Source organism: Purpureocillium takamizusanense, chromosome 3, assembly GCF_022605165.1.
Source record: "Purpureocillium takamizusanense chromosome 3, complete sequence".
In the NCBI taxonomy this organism is placed as follows: domain Eukaryota; kingdom Fungi; phylum Ascomycota; class Sordariomycetes; order Hypocreales; family Ophiocordycipitaceae; genus Purpureocillium; species Purpureocillium takamizusanense.
This window is the reverse complement of record NC_063070.1, coordinates 2,526,512-2,542,989: the sequence shown is the minus strand read 5'-3', so window position 1 is coordinate 2,542,989 and position 16,478 is coordinate 2,526,512. Positions and strand designations below refer to the sequence as shown.

The 16,478-nt window shown below is 60.2% G+C and overlaps 3 protein-coding genes across 3 annotated transcripts; all 3 read left to right on the top strand.

Moving 5' to 3' along the window:
- Window positions 1–737: 737 nt before the first annotated feature.
- Window positions 738–3,876, top strand: JDV02_004366 (uncharacterized protein). Its single transcript, XM_047985575.1, has one exon. The coding sequence runs from the start codon at window positions 1,962–1,964 to the stop codon at window positions 3,732–3,734; it is 1,773 nt and encodes a 590-aa protein (XP_047841552.1). The 5' UTR covers window positions 738–1,961; the 3' UTR covers window positions 3,735–3,876.
- Window positions 3,877–4,982: 1,106 nt separating this feature from the next.
- BLM3 (Proteasome activator BLM10) lies at window positions 4,983–12,827 on the top strand. Its single transcript, XM_047985574.1, has 3 exons — window positions 4,983–6,851; window positions 6,926–12,275; window positions 12,338–12,827. Exons 1-3 carry the CDS (start codon window positions 6,388–6,390, stop codon window positions 12,398–12,400), a joined length of 5,877 nt encoding a protein of 1,958 aa, XP_047841551.1. The 5' UTR covers window positions 4,983–6,387; the 3' UTR covers window positions 12,401–12,827.
- Window positions 12,828–15,499: 2,672 nt separating this feature from the next.
- JDV02_004364 (uncharacterized protein) lies at window positions 15,500–16,268 on the top strand (the record flags this gene model as incomplete). Its single annotated transcript, XM_047985573.1, has 3 exons — window positions 15,500–15,772; window positions 15,991–16,053; window positions 16,209–16,268. The coding sequence occupies 3 exons, from the start codon at window positions 15,500–15,502 to the stop codon at window positions 16,266–16,268; spliced, it is 396 nt and encodes a 131-aa protein (XP_047841550.1).
- Window positions 16,269–16,478: the final 210 nt, after the last annotated feature.

Here is a 16,478-nt window from a genome sequence, read left to right as displayed (position 1 = left end):
GGGTATCGCGTGGCAGCGCACGGAGTGGAGGGAATGCTGGCAATTGGAAAGCCCGAGAGCCTGCCGCGAGTAAAACCTGATCGACGCACGGCTCCGCCGGAACCGGTAGTACGGTGTCGTTCAGTCCGTTAGTGGCACAGACGACTGTCCAAGCAATCCGCATGGTGAGTTAAACAGACAGCAGCCCCCGAGGGGGGGGGGCATCGAATGGCTGGATTGATCTATTGGATCTGTAGATGGCCTTGATCCCGCCTTGGACTCGGTGCAAGCAGTGGAAGGCGGCAGGATGACGGGCAGGGCGGTGGCCCAGCGAGCGTTAGCGCATCGCCAGGGTGCCTTGGCGTCCGCTGCCCAGAGTGCGAGTTGAGACGTTCCGGCGCCCAGCCGAACAGGGGGTGCCCGACCAGTGGGGTTGAGTTGAGCAGTGGATGCCGCCCTGGGGTTTCAACTGGAACATGCCGGTGGCCGCTGCGCGAGGGATTCTCCCCGTCTCTTCCACAGGGCAGCAGCAGCTGCTGCGCGCGCTCTCGCGTCTACAGCACGGACCGGACTCCGCATGTTGCACGATGGATCTGCCCGGTCCTGTCTCCATCTGTAACCCCCCAGACAACAGCCGCCTGGGCCGCCGTCCGCCCTACGACCAAGCTACTGCCATAGTACATGTCAGCCGCTCTGATCGTTGTCAAGTACCGAAGCGTTCCCTGCCGCGCCCGTCTCCAACTATTCCACTGCCCGCATCCTTCCTACCTTGACAGACAGATGACCGGCAACATCGTCGCTTGCTAGGGCAGCAAGTTGACTGGGACGACGACGCTCCCAAGAAAACACCTACCATCATTAGCTGGACCGCCCATTGACGCTGACGGCTGCTCGTCTCCCGTGCATCGCAGCGCGCGCCCGTCAGCAGAACGCTCGCACGCTGTCGTATGAGCCTGACCAGCCCGGTGGCGCTCGATAGCTGCCGTTCAAGGACAGTCGCAAGCCCGGGGTCGCGTGTGAGCTGGCGGGAGCCTCCCTCCCGTCCGGCAGCCTCGGAACAGGGGGCCCAGCTTCGTCAACTCGCCAAGCTCCGCCGCGGCTCCATATTAAATTCCTGTCCGAGTCCGACGAGGCTCACCGTGGTTTGAGCGCGCGGGAAAAAGCGTACGACTTCATAAGAGACGGGCTCGTCGACCTGTTCCCATCCCCTTCTCCCCCCTTTGACGGTTTCGGGGTGGTTTTGGTGGTGGCACTACCTATTCCAGACATCGAACAAACCTACCCACCCCCTTCCCCGGCATCCCACGGCGCAGTCAACTAGGCCTTGGCTGCAGCGCATCACGGTTCGGCACTCAGACGCGTGCTGCTGGCTGGCCTCCGCACCCCCTGCCGCCGTCGATGCATGCGCCACCACCATAGTCGCCGCCTCTCCTCGGTCACTGGCACGCCCTGTCCCGGCACGTCTGACCAGCCCGTGCCTCTCGTACTACAACATACAGTACACCTCCAGCCACGGCTCTCCCTGTCTCGGACATATCCCTTTCCCATCTCTCGCTCATACGTACGACCCTGACGTTCGCTTGCTGTCCTTGGTTCTGCGAACCCGATATGCCCCTCTCTGTCACTGACTTTTGCTGCGTCACCCTCACTTCCATTTGACTCTTTGATTCCCTGATACTTGCAAACTGGCGGCATCCGAGGGCGCGCCACTTGTTCTCTACATCTCTCGCACTTGAACGGCACCTCCACTAAAGGCATCGCTGTGCAATCGCTCCGGACGACGATTGTTGGGGCTATTCTGCTCAACTATTCTATTCACTTCTACTTCACCTTCTCCTTGCCGCTCATCGTCACACCACTTCTCGCGCTCGGCCACCGTATATTCGGCACTCGGCGACGGGGCCGCCTGGACCTCTGCCGTCTGGAGCAAGGCCTGACCTCTCTCTTTGTCGGTGTAATTGCCACGACATCTCGCGAGCACAATGTTCTTACACTCAGGAGCAAGTCTGCACGGTCACGAATACTCCTCTCGACGGTCCTCGAACGCGCCGCCGCCGCCGCCGCCGCCGCACAAGCGACATTCCCTCCTGCGGACGGCTTTGCGGCCACTCGCTCCTGCCGATACCAACTACCTCTTTGAACAGCCCTTGGACTCTGACACTGCCCTTCCCTCCTCCCCTCCCCCTCCCCCTCGGCCGCCGCAGAGGAGGCACACGCTCGACATTCCTGGCCCATCGTCTCTCTCATCTCATCGCCGCCCCCTCTCGACCACACTAGCAAGAAAGGATCTGGCCGTGCGATTCCGCGAGCCCAGCATGGACTCGGCGCAGACTCCGCTTGCCAGCGAGGACGAAGAGTCGGTCGCGGGCTCCGAACTGAGCGACACTACCGAGTCCTCGGTCCGCCGTGCCAAGCGGAAGCGCGTCCCCCGACGTTCAACTCGTTTCGCCCTTGCACACCCCGCTCCCCAGCTTCGCACCAAGCAACGGATGTTGGTGCAGATACGTCCGCGAGTGCTTCTTCAGCTGCAGGAGGTCGGCGAAAGACGAGCCGTGCCTGCGTTTGATGTTATCCCGTCTAGCCTCATCGCTGGCACCCTCATCATCCCTCGGTTGGCGAAGCGGTTTCCGCGCCTAATTGGAGCCAGGCCCGAGCTCGCTCAAGACGACGTTCTCGTGGTTCGATGCGATGACTACGAACCCTCGACCCCTAGCTCACCATCGCAACCGAAGCGAGCAAGCAGGGACCTCGACAACAAAGATGTGCTGGCGGTCATTGGTGGCGCATCTCAGGACAACAACAATAGTGCTGAGATTGCTCTCGAAGATGGGTCCACATGGCTGGCAAACTTGATGGCAAATGGATCTTACGAGTTCACGCACGTCGACCAACAGGGGACAACGTTTACCGCTCGATGGGTACGGCGGGCAGTCACCTGCAAGCGGAACAGCGCGGCATCTGTAGGCGGCACGAGCCCGACGTCGACGACCCCACACGCCACCGACTATAAATGGACGTTCAGTATCATCGACCCGTCGTCGAAGAGGCATCCCATTCTGGGCAGCCTCACGGCCGAGTCGGTTGAAATTTACGACACGTACACCACCCTTTCCACCTCAAGCGGTCGCTACCCGCCCTCGCGATCTTTCAGCGCCGAGGCCAGTGGCGGTCGCTGGGACCAAGCGTCGCATGCTACACCTCGGCAAGACGAACGTGCGACGGCAAGAGTGACGCGGGAGCAAAAGAGGCTGATGCTGGCCACGGCCACCTGGATCAGCCTTCACAAGCAAGGCTGGCCCGCGTCCGCGAACCCCAAGTTCGCCCGGACTGCCTCGGCCTGTCGGTCGGCCAGCGCTGGGTCGCCTTCGCGTCGCCAGTCATATCCAGTATACTCGGCGGATGGAGAATCTCGAGCCAACAGCCCCGTCAGATCGATGGCACAACAGCCAGACAGCCGAGTGGAGCGCCCGCCCGCCAGTCCCAGCCCTTGCCGCTCATCGCACACACCTGCGCGAGCCATGTCGACGGGTCGGGCCTTCATGACCCGGAGAAGCGGGCGGTCGGCCCATGAGGACCGTCGTTCATCCGGTATGTCCCAGCACAGCACGGACAAGCCCAAGACGGACGAGGAGGAGAATGAGGAGGACGAGGCGCGCTGCCGGCCCAAGGTACGACCGTGGCTCCACAGGTTGTTCCATCGAAAAAAGCGCACAAGCAAGGACGAGGAGCTGGCCAAGTACAAACTGGACAGATAGTGATACCCAAGCATGGCATCGGCGCAAACTGGCGTAATGTAGCGAAGTTGGTCACGAGGGGTGACCTCGATGGATGTACGATGTAGATATGAAACAACCCCCCGACGACCGTCTGTATAAATTCACAACCTTACCTTCTGCACTGGAGCGTTTTATTACATTGCATGCGACTTTTATGGTGAGGAACGCCATCGCGTATATACGAAGTACACATCCGCGAGCTGTGCCTGATATGAAAATTAGGAGATGGTGATGAGGGAATGAATGGGGTTCACGCTTTGTAGTCCGGCGGTGGAGCCACGGTCTGGGATCCGAAGCGGAGTCCGTGTAGGGAGGAGCCGAGCTTCCGAGTGAAAGCCACACGTCAACCTTTTCCCGCCAACAAGAAGGGGGCAGCCGACCGCTGTTGGCTGCGTGAGTGTCGAATGGCATGCAGGTGTTCAGTTTCCACCACCGACGCCGCCTGCCGACCTGCAGGCCAGACAGCGAGCAGCTACCTTATATCGCAGACTTTTGGACCCCCCACTGTAGTCAAGGTACGAGGTTTGTACATGCGTCCTACTAACCTAGTAAGGTACCTAGTAGGTGCCGATTTGCTCGTCGGCCGGCGGCTGGCAGGCAGGCGGCGCGCCCCGTGGCATCCGGCGAGAGACACACGTCTGTCAGCAGACCTGACCTGACCTGACCTGACCCGACCTGACCCCGCAGGCGATGGCTGGCTGGCTGGCTGGCTGGCTGGCTGGATGGCAACAAGCGGGCAAGCAAGCCAGCCAGGCTCCAAAAAGGATATACGAGAATGTGTGTGAGCGCCACGGGACGAGTTAGGGAGGTGGCAGGCCGGCGAGGCAGGACAGGACAGGGCAGGCACACGGGTGGTATACGCGTACAAAGTGCTACCTCATCTACTTAAGGTAGGTACCGTATGGCGATTTGTTTGCTCTCCCGTGAGGCCGGACGGAACGGGCTGGCAGTTTTCTCGCAAGACTGGCAGGCAGGCAGGCTGGCGGGAAGATGACGTGTCGGTGGGTGTTCCGAGGTATCAACGATAGCTCCGGTTCCTCAGCGGTGGTGCCGTCGCATCGTAGACGAGGAGCCTACCTCCAACGTTCACGTGCTTTCGTATGTATGGCGTGTGATGGGGGATGGGGATGGCGCATGGGGGAGGTTGCGTTGCTTAGGAGGTGTCTTGTCGGGGATATGTGGGGTGAAGTGAAGTGAGGTGAGGTGAGGTGAGGGTGAGGTGGTGCTGACAGGAGGACGGGGTGGGATGGCTTGCTGCTGGTGGCTGGAGCGGGAAGGGGGCGAGGGAGGAGGAGGATAAGGAGGCTGCATGGAAGACGAGGCGAGAGGCGAGGCGAGGCGCAGCTGGGCTGAGGGGATGTGTTGGTGATTATCATGGCTACTCTTATTATTAGACAAGCAAGATGGAAGCGTGCTACGCAGAGGGCGCCGAGGCTTGCTGGTGTTGGAGCTGTTTGTTGGCTGGCTGCCCTGTGGTGGGAACCTGGTGCCCGTCTTCCCGGGCTGCCATATTTATCAAGGTGTCAGCCAAATCCACGGATGGGTGGGCACAACCAACTGTACCACCGACGCCCAACCTCACTGGTTGCTTCCGGCCCTCTGCGCCCTTCGCCCTTTCCAGGCGTGCGCTGATGCAGACGACAGCCTTCGACACACCCCGAGGCCGCACACGGGGCATGGACTTAGGCTTGTTAGGTTTCTGCTGAGAGCTCTGCTGGCTGCTGGCTGTTGCTGCTGCCGCTGCTTGACGGGCGCGACAGAGGGCACAGATTCGGTTAGCGCAGCCCACCTACAAAAGCATCATCGATCTCCGCCGACTGGCCCCCCGTTTCGCCGCTGGTTGTGCCCACATTTGCCCTGTGCGAGCAGCGCCTGCACCGTTCGTCATCCATCCACCTGCCTGGCGCCTCGTGTCCCTCGTCAGCCGCGCGCACGCCGAACGGTACATCCGTCCGATGCACCTCACCTTGCATTGCCTGAGGATCAGAGCCACTACTACAGCTGGCAGCTCCGACTCTAGGCTCCTACTGGGTGGCATCATCACCACCATCACCACTGCCTTTATTGATCCCCATCTCCCCCCCCATCCTCTCCGTCGCCCGCCAGCAGCAGAGGCGCACCCCCCCCTGCCTGGCTTTCCCTTCCATCTTCTTTACCTACCGTCTTCTCGTCTTCTCCTCTAACTGCCTCCAACGAGCGGAACCCCCCGCCCCTTTCTTCGTTGGGTCCAACAAGCTGCGGGTCAATTCGCACGCTCCCGTGCTCATTTCCATGGGGAGCAACGCACGCTGTCCTGTCACGACCCTGTGCTTGCTTACAAGGTTGGCCGCTGCGAGCCGCCAGACACACGCCGCCCTGCAACGACCCGCCTGTGTCTCTACTCTGCATGATTGTTGCTCGTGCATAGGTACATAGCATACATACGGTGCGGCATACATTTTCGAAACACGACGTACGTCGACGCCCTGCCCTTGGCGCCCGATTGACCACCGCCGCCCGAGCCTCGCACGGGGAGCAAAGAGCTCTGTTCCGTTCACCCACCGCGCCCTTCGACGACGACCGCTCTCGTCACGTCGTGGCGCTCCCTCCCTCAAGCGACGAGCCGACGCACCGCACGTCACCCTGTCCAGCGATGGACGAGAATGTCGGCCCGCAGCGCGAGGGCTCGCACGCCGCGCTGTCGGCGTCGGCCGCATCGCACCTCATGACCAGCTTTGCCATGTACGAGCCCATCTCGCGATCGACCTCGCCCGGCATCCCATATACCAAGTCAGACGAGGACGACAAGAAGCGGTATCGCCCTCGGACGTTTGCATACTTTTCCCAGCTGCCGTTCGAGGTCGAGGAGGAAGCCCAGCGCGACGCCGCCCTCCACGGCATACTTAAGCAGCTATATACTGCCATTCGTGCCGAGGACTTTTCCCCCGGCGCCCTACATTGGACCAGGGAGCTCCAAGCATGGCTGAACCTCAAGTTCGAGATGACGAGGGAGCTGCGCGCGAGGCTAGCCAAGCTGTTCTACTCGCTGGCGCTGTCCCCAGGCTTGGATGCGACGGCTGCGGACCGCTTCCTGCGCATGGTCTTGATGCTCACTCGGTATGCTCATAGCGCAATACCCTTTGGTGTTCCCAACACTAGCAGGGACTAACTGTATCTCTTCTCCCGCACAGCAAAAACCATTACCTCAAACCTGGCGAGGACCTCACCCTAGACTGGCGACCGCTGTGGCACGAGGTCAAGGCATGGGTGTTGCCCTCGGAGGGCCCGGCTCACCAGAGCAACCGAAGGCGCGCTGCCAAACAACTCCTCAAGCTCTGCACGCACGCCCATATATACTTCGACCCCAAGGAGCGACCGGCGATCCTCCAAGAGCTGTTGCCTTTCTTCGGGACCAACGAGCTGCCCAATGCCTTCATCGTCATTGGCGCCCTGAATGCCCTGCTTCCTAGCCATCCCGCCCCTTCGAGCGTACCCGAGGCGCAGCCGCAACACTTCTTTCCGACCCTATTCCACCTGTGGTCGCTCATGAACCGGTCCAAGGTCGTCGATATGTTCTTCGTGGACCTTTTCTCGCGCATGACTAGAGATCACATCCACTCAAAACACGTCCCTTTCGCGGAGCATGGCATCTTCACCAAAGAGCAATCAGACCTCATCTTTACCGCTATGCTGCGACTAACCCAGATTCCCGTTGGACAGGCCAACTCTCCATACACGCCTGTCGACTACCTGTCCGGCGCAGGAGTGTATCTGGAAAAGGATAAGAAGAAGTATCCAGTTGCTTACATGATGGCGCGGCTCATTGTCAGCTCCTTGTCTCCCATATGCCTGGAGCACGAGACGTCCGCAATGGCCAGCCTGGAGGCTTTGATTCAGTCTATCGATACCTTCTTCCATCCATCCAATCAGGGTAGTTGGACGACGATGCTGGGACAGCTTGTCTTGTATTTGACTGATGGCTTCGTCTCGCGCTGGAACCGCGAGCAGAGCGGAGAGTTGGACATCCCCGCCGACCGCAAGATCACACCCGTCTTGAAGAAGCGCTTCGTCATGTCCCTGAAGGAGGTGATGTTTATGGGGCTGTTTTCCAAGAGCAGCAGGGTGTCGCACTGCTATTACAATGCTTTACAGGGCCTCGCGTACCTCGAGCCCGACTTGGTGCTTCCGGGGGCGCTCCAGCGCTTCTACCCGAGTCTGCAAGGGCTAGTCGAGGTTCATCGAACATCGTCGAGTCTGAATAGCTTACAAATGATTGCAAACGTCATGTGCAAGCTCAAGGGCTATCGGTGCCACATCACCGCCCTCCTTGCGCTCGCGCTGCCCGGTATCGATGCCAACGACTTGAACAAGACGCAGTACACCCTCAACTTCATCCAGAGCGTGGCGTACAGCATACCGTTTGTGCCATTGACGACTGAGGACAGCCATATTCACGACACCGGACTGGCCGTTCAGTGGGTGCAAGCAGAGATGGATCGCATGGAGCGCGACGGTCAGAACGTCCAGATTGATTACAACAGCGAGCTGAGCGATGAAGATGAAGCCAACATCCTCAGGTCGTCAACCGCTGGGTTCGGAGAGTTTATCCTGACGCTGCTGGGCAAGATCTTCACCTTGCTGGAGAACCTGCCCGACGCCAACCAAGTCCGGGGAGGAACACCAGAGGATAACGTCATCCATACCTTACCTGCCGCGCTGTCACCCTTGTTCTCCTCTTTGTCTCCCGAGCTGTTCGACATGGCATTGGAGAAGATTGCGACGTTTGTCTCGAGCCACGTCGTGCATCAAGCCCGCGATGCCATGGCATGGATTGTCAACGTGCTGTGCAAGGTGAACCCCGAAAAGACTCTCAAGGTGTTTGTGCCCATGCTTGTCGTCAACATTCGCAACGAGATTGACTACAACAACGCCGCGTCCGATCGCACCACTGGCACGGACTTCCTGCCGAGGGATCGGGCTCTTGTTTGGCACATTAGCATACTGGCAATGGCTGTGGTCCACGTCGGCAGGGAGGTTCTCACGTACAAAGACGAGCTGCTGGGCATTGCCGAGTACATGCAAGAAAAGTGTCGCGGGCTGCCGACAATTCTGGTGTCCAACTACATCCACCATCTGCTTCTCAACTTGACGCATACCTATCCCATCGACCACGGGCTGTACGAGCTGGACGTCGTCAAAAGAGGTCTTGATGTCGACGACTGGGGGAAGACGACCTCGCCAGCGGATCTTACCATCCGATGGCACCAGCCGTCACCTCCAGAAATCAAGTTTGCGGTGGAGCTCTTTGCCTCTCAGGTTACGTCCGCCGCGGAGCAGCTCGAGCTCCTCATGAGCGACAACCCGCCAGTCAGCCGTGACGGCAAGAACAAGGCCTGGTCAGACGAGGTGTCTCGGCTGATGCAGCAAATTCGTCTTGTCACGGCCGGCATGGCCACCATGTTCGACCCCAAGCGCGCATCTGGCGATGACGTTGGGGACATCGGCGACACGGATAGCGTCGATGCAGATGGAGACGAGGACATGATGGTGGACGACGACGACGCTCTTGGTGAGGGAGCCGAGGATGAGGAACTTCGACCACAGTTTCGGTACAAAGCTGGCTATATTCTCAAGGCAGACGATCCATCTTACAACCGGGTTCACGAGTTGCGCGACGAGCTGGGCCATCTCTTAACGAAGGCACATGCGTTCCTCAATGAAAAGCAGGAAGACGATGTCAACTGCTTTACGGCGCTGTGCTCGGCCTATCGCACCTGGATTACGGATGTGGGCATCGAACGGTCTGCGCACTTGTTGGAGAGGCACGTAAGACTCTACAAGGCAGATATTGCCGCCTTCAAAATCAAGGGGCTCCGGAAAGTCTACCCGCGTCCGCTGCTCATCAAGCGTGCCGAAGCATATCATATACTCCGCATGAAGCACAATGCTGCGGCCAGGCACAAGAGCGAGCTGGACAAGCGCCTGCTGCTGGACCTGGCGCACTCCTGCCTTTCCCTGTATGCAGACGTCCGCAGGGTGGCGCAGAGCGCCCAAGACTCGTCGCTCAAGGCTCTCATCGGCGGCAAGCCGGTGGTCATTCCCGTTGTCCTCGAGAGCCTGCGCAACGCGCTCCAGGCGAATGAGCACGACCGAATCAAGGGTGGCATGTACACGCTGCTCTTTACTTCGCTTCAAAGAACGATACTGAAGGACTGGCGGTTTGCCCCCGAGGCCATGCGTCTCTACATCGAGACGGCCGCTATTGACAAGCCGTCCATACAAAACCTGGGCTCCTCGGCGCTGTACACGATGTTCGAATTCGGTAAGCCGCTCGAGCGCGCGATACTGGTAAACGATGCACTGGTCGACACCATCAAGCCGACGGAGGAGGTGTCGGATGCCATCGAGACGAGGCACCAGTTTATCCTGCAGAGGCGGAAGAAGGTCGAAGATGCCAAGGCATCGCTGGGTCTCGAGCTGACTAAGAGGGCGCAGGGTGCGCATTGGAAGATTGCTACACGATGTGCCATCTTCGCGGCCAATCTGTGCCTGCGCTTTGAGGATGTTGCGCCCAGCGAATTCGTCGACCTCGTGGCGCGGGGCACAAATGACCCGCATCCGGGACTGAGAGGGTATTACCTTAACTCGTTCACCGCACTGTTTACGGTGATTGACATGCGCGCCCTATATGGCCATGACTACACCAACTATCTCATGGAGAAGGAAATGGGCGACAGGAACAGGCTCGAGATTCTCGTCGACAAGGGCGACGCCGCATTCACGGAAAAGTTCCTGGATGCGTTCAAGGATCCTCAAAAGGCCGAGTACATGGTAGACTTTGATCACCCCGGCTGGCTCGTCTGGGGCAAGAAGTTTACCGCGTTTCGGGCGCGGCCGGTACCCTTTGACATTTACGACGAGCTCGAGAACCGGGTTCGAGAGCAGATCGGCAAGATCCTGACGAGGGAATGGGTCTCTCAGTGCTTCGAGTACTTTAAGCAAGAGCCGCGGGATCAGTCGACTGACAGGTTTCGCATGAGCTACGTGTACCTGCTCATGCACGTGTTCGACCTGATGCACTACGGCAAGACGGCAGTCACACTAGACGATGTCAAGGAGTTGACCAAGGAAGTGTATGGCGATGGCAGCGATAAGCACCAGCACCGTGCCACCTCGGAGATATTGGGTGCGCTGCTGGCCGGTTCCAGCGACGACCCGGTCGAGGTGCGCAACCGCGTGTGGGAGTTTGCGGCGCCCATGATGCTCAAGATTCTCACCCAAGACTTGACGCCTGAGAACCTGCAGTACTGGCTCACCTGCCTGCACGTCGTTCTCGACACCAAAGATCCGCGGAGGTCGCATGAGATTGTGGAGCGACTCGAATCGTTCCGGCTCGACATGTCGTCCAACGCTGCATTCAAAGAGTCGTCCAAGGTGCAGCTGATCGAGTTCATCGTCGCAGACGGCGGATGGCACTTTCGCGGCACGAAGCCTATCCTCGACCACTTCGTCGAGCACATCGATCATCCGTACAAGGCAGTGCGGGAGGCCATCGGCCGGGTGCTGGCTGCGATTGAGAAGTCGCGCTACCACGAGTCCTTTGAGAGCGTGCCGAAGATGCTGGAGCAAAACAAGGAGGCCTCTAGCGTTGGGATTCGGCCTTACCAGCCGTCAGAGGAGCTCACAGGCACCATTACCAGCATCTTTGAGCGGCTGGAGAAATGGCGACAGGAGCGGACGCCTGGGCAGCAGGAGCAATCCTCATACACTGCAGGTTCCAAGACGGTGCTCATGTGGCTCGACTGCACACTCTCGTCGCACGAATGCACGGAGCTGGTGCCCTTTTTCGCGGCGCCCTTCATGGAGCAGCTGCTGCACATGATGGACGTCAAGGAAGACCCGGAGCTCATGAAGATGGCATACCACGTGTACCGCCACCTTGCCAATATCCCGTTTCGCGACGGCGAAGACGGCAAGTTCATCGACGAGCTCATCAAGATCGGCCGCACGGCCACGAGCTGGCACCAGAGGCTACGCGCGCTGGTGAACATGCAGGTCATCTACTTTCGGCGCATTTTCCTGACCAAGGCGCCACAGCGGGACGCACTGTTCACGGCGGTTTCGGATATGCTGAGCGACCCGCAGCTCGAGGTGCGTTCGTGCGCGTCGCTAACGCTGGCGGGCATGATCCGGTGCTCGCCGCACCGGATTCGTGATCCCATCATCGCGCGACTCAAGGCGCGGTTCGAGCAGGAGCTGCAGCAAAACCCGATGCCGCGGAAGAACCGCAGCGCGGCGGGTACAGAGACGCCCGTGGACATGCAGAAGCAGACCAACAGGCGCCACGCAGCGATTCTGGGCCTGGGTGCCCTCATCGAGGCGTTCCCCTACGCAACGCCGCCGCCCAAGTGGATGCCCGAGGTGCTGGCCACGCTCGCGCGCAAATCGTCTGGCGATCCGGGCATGGTCGGCCAGGCGACCAAGACCATACTGAGCGAATTCAAGAAGACGAGACAGGACAGCTGGACAGTGGACCAAAAGGTGAGCGTCGCATGCCGGCAGCAGAGGCACGTGCGCTTGAGAGCTAACCCGAAAAACAACAGTACTTTACGCAGGAACAGCTCGAGGACCTAGATGGCGTGCTGTGGAAGAGCTACTTTGCCTGAGCCGGGATCGGGCGTGTAGGCACGAAAGTATCGTAGTACATAGGAACGCTGGCGGCATCAGGCGCGTGCGACACGGGACGTGGGCGGCGAGAGGTGAGGAGGCGTGCGTACATTTACGCATTGTACTTCGTGCGTGCGTGTGGGATGCGCCAAGCGGCGACGCTTGAAGGGCCGAGAGATATCGCGCAGACCTGGGCGGCCGACCTGCGCGTGGTGGCCCAGCCTCGGCCAGGGGCCGCCTCGGCAAGCGTGCAAACATACAGGGCGGGAGGCGGCGTGATGTACGTTTTACATGTCAGACATACGAGCGTAGTGACAGACAGGCCTAAATGTGGCTCACAGCCGAAGCGCAGATAGAAGACGGAGACGAGGCAACCTGAGGCGAGTCGAATAAAGAAAGATGTGACCAGTGGGAATGAGTGCTCAGGATCGTGTGCGTGAGCGTGAGCGTGTGAGTGTGCGTGCGCGCGTGTGATTACGGCGGCCAAGAGGGCGGGCTACTTCAGCCTTCGCCGGGGGGGTCAGCGGCACGGAGCAAACAGTCCAGAGGGAAGGGACCTGGGGCAGATTGCACCAAAGTCAGGGGCTACTACTCCTGCGCGTGACATGGCTGGGGAGACGGATAGGCGGAAGAGTAACAGATGGGGATGGAGGGGGGGATGGAGAGGTAGAAGGGGGAGGGATGACAGAGACAGAGACAGAGATGGAGAGAGAGAGCGCGCGGGAGCGGCGGAGGGGAAGAGAGACAGCGGAGAGGGACAACAGGAAAGTTGGGCAAATGAGGGGGAGGAGCGGAGATGCGGGGGGCGCGCAGGAACATGGCACGGGGGGGCTCGGGTTGGCCCAAGCAGCTTCCCCCAACGCCGCTCCCCCCGGCGCGCCTCCCCGGGCCGCTTCCATTGCTGATGTGGTGCTGCTGCTGCTGCTGCTGGTGGACTGGATGAGCCTGCTCACGACGCAGTCATCGCGTTTGGGTGATATGCTCTGGAGCGTCTTGGAGGGCATGCCTCATCGAGATCCATGGTGGGCATGAAAGAGCCTGGAAGCGTACGGCCCTGGACTGGATGCTGCGGATAGATGGGGGCAGCGCTGGTACGGAGTTTGTTGCCCCAAGAAAGATAGGTACCTCCTAATGTAACGAAGAGATGACCTGGACCGTACCCTGACCGCCCCCATCGCTCACTCTCTCTGTTGTCTTCCCTGGGGACAGCAGCCCGTTGCGTCCCTAGCGCTCGAATGGTCGCAATGGACAAGATACATAGCACGTGCAGGAAGAGAGTAACTACCTTATAGACTTGGGAATATGACAATGAGATTGACCAAGGAAGGAAGCACACGCGGTAGCACTCTGCGCGTACCGCCCTCCTTGGATGTTGGCTACCTGTCCCCCGCTCTCACTTATTTGAGCTCACTCGTGAGGAGGCTCTCTTTTTCTTGCGCCGAGCGCTCCAGCGCCGAGCACAGTAACAATGAGTCGAGTCTGGCCTGCTACGTACCAGACTATTATTTGTTCGTGGTGGGTGGTGGTGGTGGCCGCCATGGGCATGATGGTGCAGGTAGGTGGTGGTTGGCGTACGAGATACCTCGCACCCGCCCGCTCGCCCTGGCTTTGCCATTATTAAGCTGCTGAGAGGGCGACCAGCTGGCCGCGCACTCGGAAGAAACCCCCCCCCAAGAAGCGCAGCGCAGAGAGAAGGGGGGCACCAGGATTGAGGAGGGGGGCGGGCGAGTGCAACAAAACCAGACCAGCACGTAGTTAGTAGCACCTGTGAAGTTGATGGATGGACGGGTGGACAAATGGACGGATGCCCGGGGGGGGGCGCATGTGGGCAAGACGCTTGTTGACATTTCACACCTACATACTGTGTAGTCGGGTTAGACGCGGACAGCGCCAACGACGTCGTGGTTCCCTTTATGCGAGGGAGCTCGTCTTGCTCCCGCCTAGCGCGAGAGACGTTTTTGATGTCGACACACACACACGCACGCACGCACGCACGCACGAACCGTCCCATGGACATTGGTGCTTGACCGCGCCCGTTATGGGTGAAGTTTTCCCTCCTACGGTGAAATGGAGGTGGAGGATGAAGGGGAGGAGGAGGAGGAGGCGGCGGCGGTCGGGTGGTGTTGGTGACGCCAGCGGGTGATTCCAGGCAAACACCTGCGTGGTCGGCGCATTGACGACGGGGGGGTCAGGGGCGGGGGGGCATTGGATCGCATGGCGTGAGGGTGACTGCTCAGTTACAGGGCGGACGCTCGTGTGCTGCACTGCGGCGAGCTGGAGACTGCTAGGTACTACAGGTAGCTGTGCTGACGAGGAGCAACTCCAACCTGGAAGCGCTGAGGTGGGTTGTCAAGGGGAGAGAGGAGGCGGCCGCGGCGCGGGAAGGGGAGGGGGGGCGATGGCGCAACGTGCTGCTGCTGGGCGCTGCCGCTGCTCCAGCGGCGGTGGGTGGTGGCCCTACGGCCTACGCTATCCCGTCCTGTCCTGAGGTGCTTCCATTCTCCCGTCTTCTTGTTGCTGGTCATCTCCTCCTCCCCCCCAGGCGCGCGACCACCACCCCCTCTCCCCGGCCCAACAGCAGCCTGGTCTGGTCCTCCTCCTGGGCCTGGGCTGGCCGGGCTTGATTGCCTAGAGCATTACCTCGGGAGGTTTCCCCCCCTAGCCCAGCCCAACCGTGCTGCGCAGTTCGTGCTGCTCACCTCATACCTGGAGAGCAACAAAGCCCCGGCCATCTGGACTCATTTCGTCTGGTCGCGTCGCGTCTGGTCGCATCCCGTTCCATCATCGCGTTTGGCCCAGAGATTGAAAGAGTGACGGACCTTCTGCTGCTTCTCCCTGCGCCCTTCTCTTTCTCTTTCACTCTCTGTCTCTGTCTCTCTCTCTCGCTCTCTCAAGTTTGTTAAACAACAGCGTTGCAGCAACACACCGACGCCAGCAGCGCACCCCCAGCTGGCCAAGACTAGGTAATATACCTGGGCACCTTATTACCATCCGTCCGTCGTCCAGGCGTGCCAGCAGGGCGAGCAAGCAACCTTTCTCCAACCCAAGCATCAACACCGCCCGCGCCCCGATCCCATCCACCCCATCAACCGCCCATCATGGTCCGCGAAGGCACGCGCTCGCAGACGGGCAACTCGCGCCCGCGCGTCTTCTCTGTGCCCGACACGGCGCCCGTCCAGAAGCGCCGGAGCACCAAGACAACCGCCGCCGCCACCACCACTACCACCACCAAGCCCGCGACCGGCGGCGCAGGCGCTGGCGCGGGGCGCAAGCCTGGCCCCAAGAAGAGCGCTGCCGGCGCCGCGGGGAAGACGGCCGGCGGCGTGACCAAGAAGGCCAAGAAGGGGACGGCGGGCAAGGTTGCCACCAAGGTATGATGCGGTTTCTCCTCTTGTTCACTTCCTCTGCCCTCTGATGCATGGCTGTTTTGGTGTCCGTCGAGCGCCCATGCAGGGTACGTCGTTTGGCGCGCGGGCGGCTGACCGGGGGGCGACGCCGTATAAAGACGAGGAGCGGCGCGTCATGTCACTCACTCACCTTTGCTTCCACGACGATCCGCGCGCAGACACGCTGACAGGCCCAACAACAGGTCAAGGCTGACTCCAAGGCCGCTGAGAAAAAGGTCGCGGGAGCGGTCAAGGCAGCCGAAAAGGTACGTCCGCCGAGATTTCACCACGTTGCCCTCTCGCTCTGTCTCTGCGCATGGCGCGCGCTTCGCTCCGCGAGGCAGTGCTGCCGCAGCGGAAAACACCCCAAGTCTAGTGTGACTGCACTGATTCCAGTTGACCACAGACTGACGCGACGCAGGAGGTCAAGCCGGACGAGGAAAAGGCCGACGGTGCGGCTGCGGCCAAGGACGAGGAGTGATGCCATTTGGGTCACGAGCTCTAACTATCACCATGAGAAAGTGAGCCCAGCCATATCCCCAGCGGGGGGGAGTTTGCGCGCGGTCGTAACCACTGTATCTTTTACCACCCGTCCGTCCAATCGATTCTTTTGTCACCACTTGCCTCCGATCTGTGTATTGGGATCCACGCTGGTACTTGTTTCTGGCGCTCCGTTTCTCCTGCCGGACTT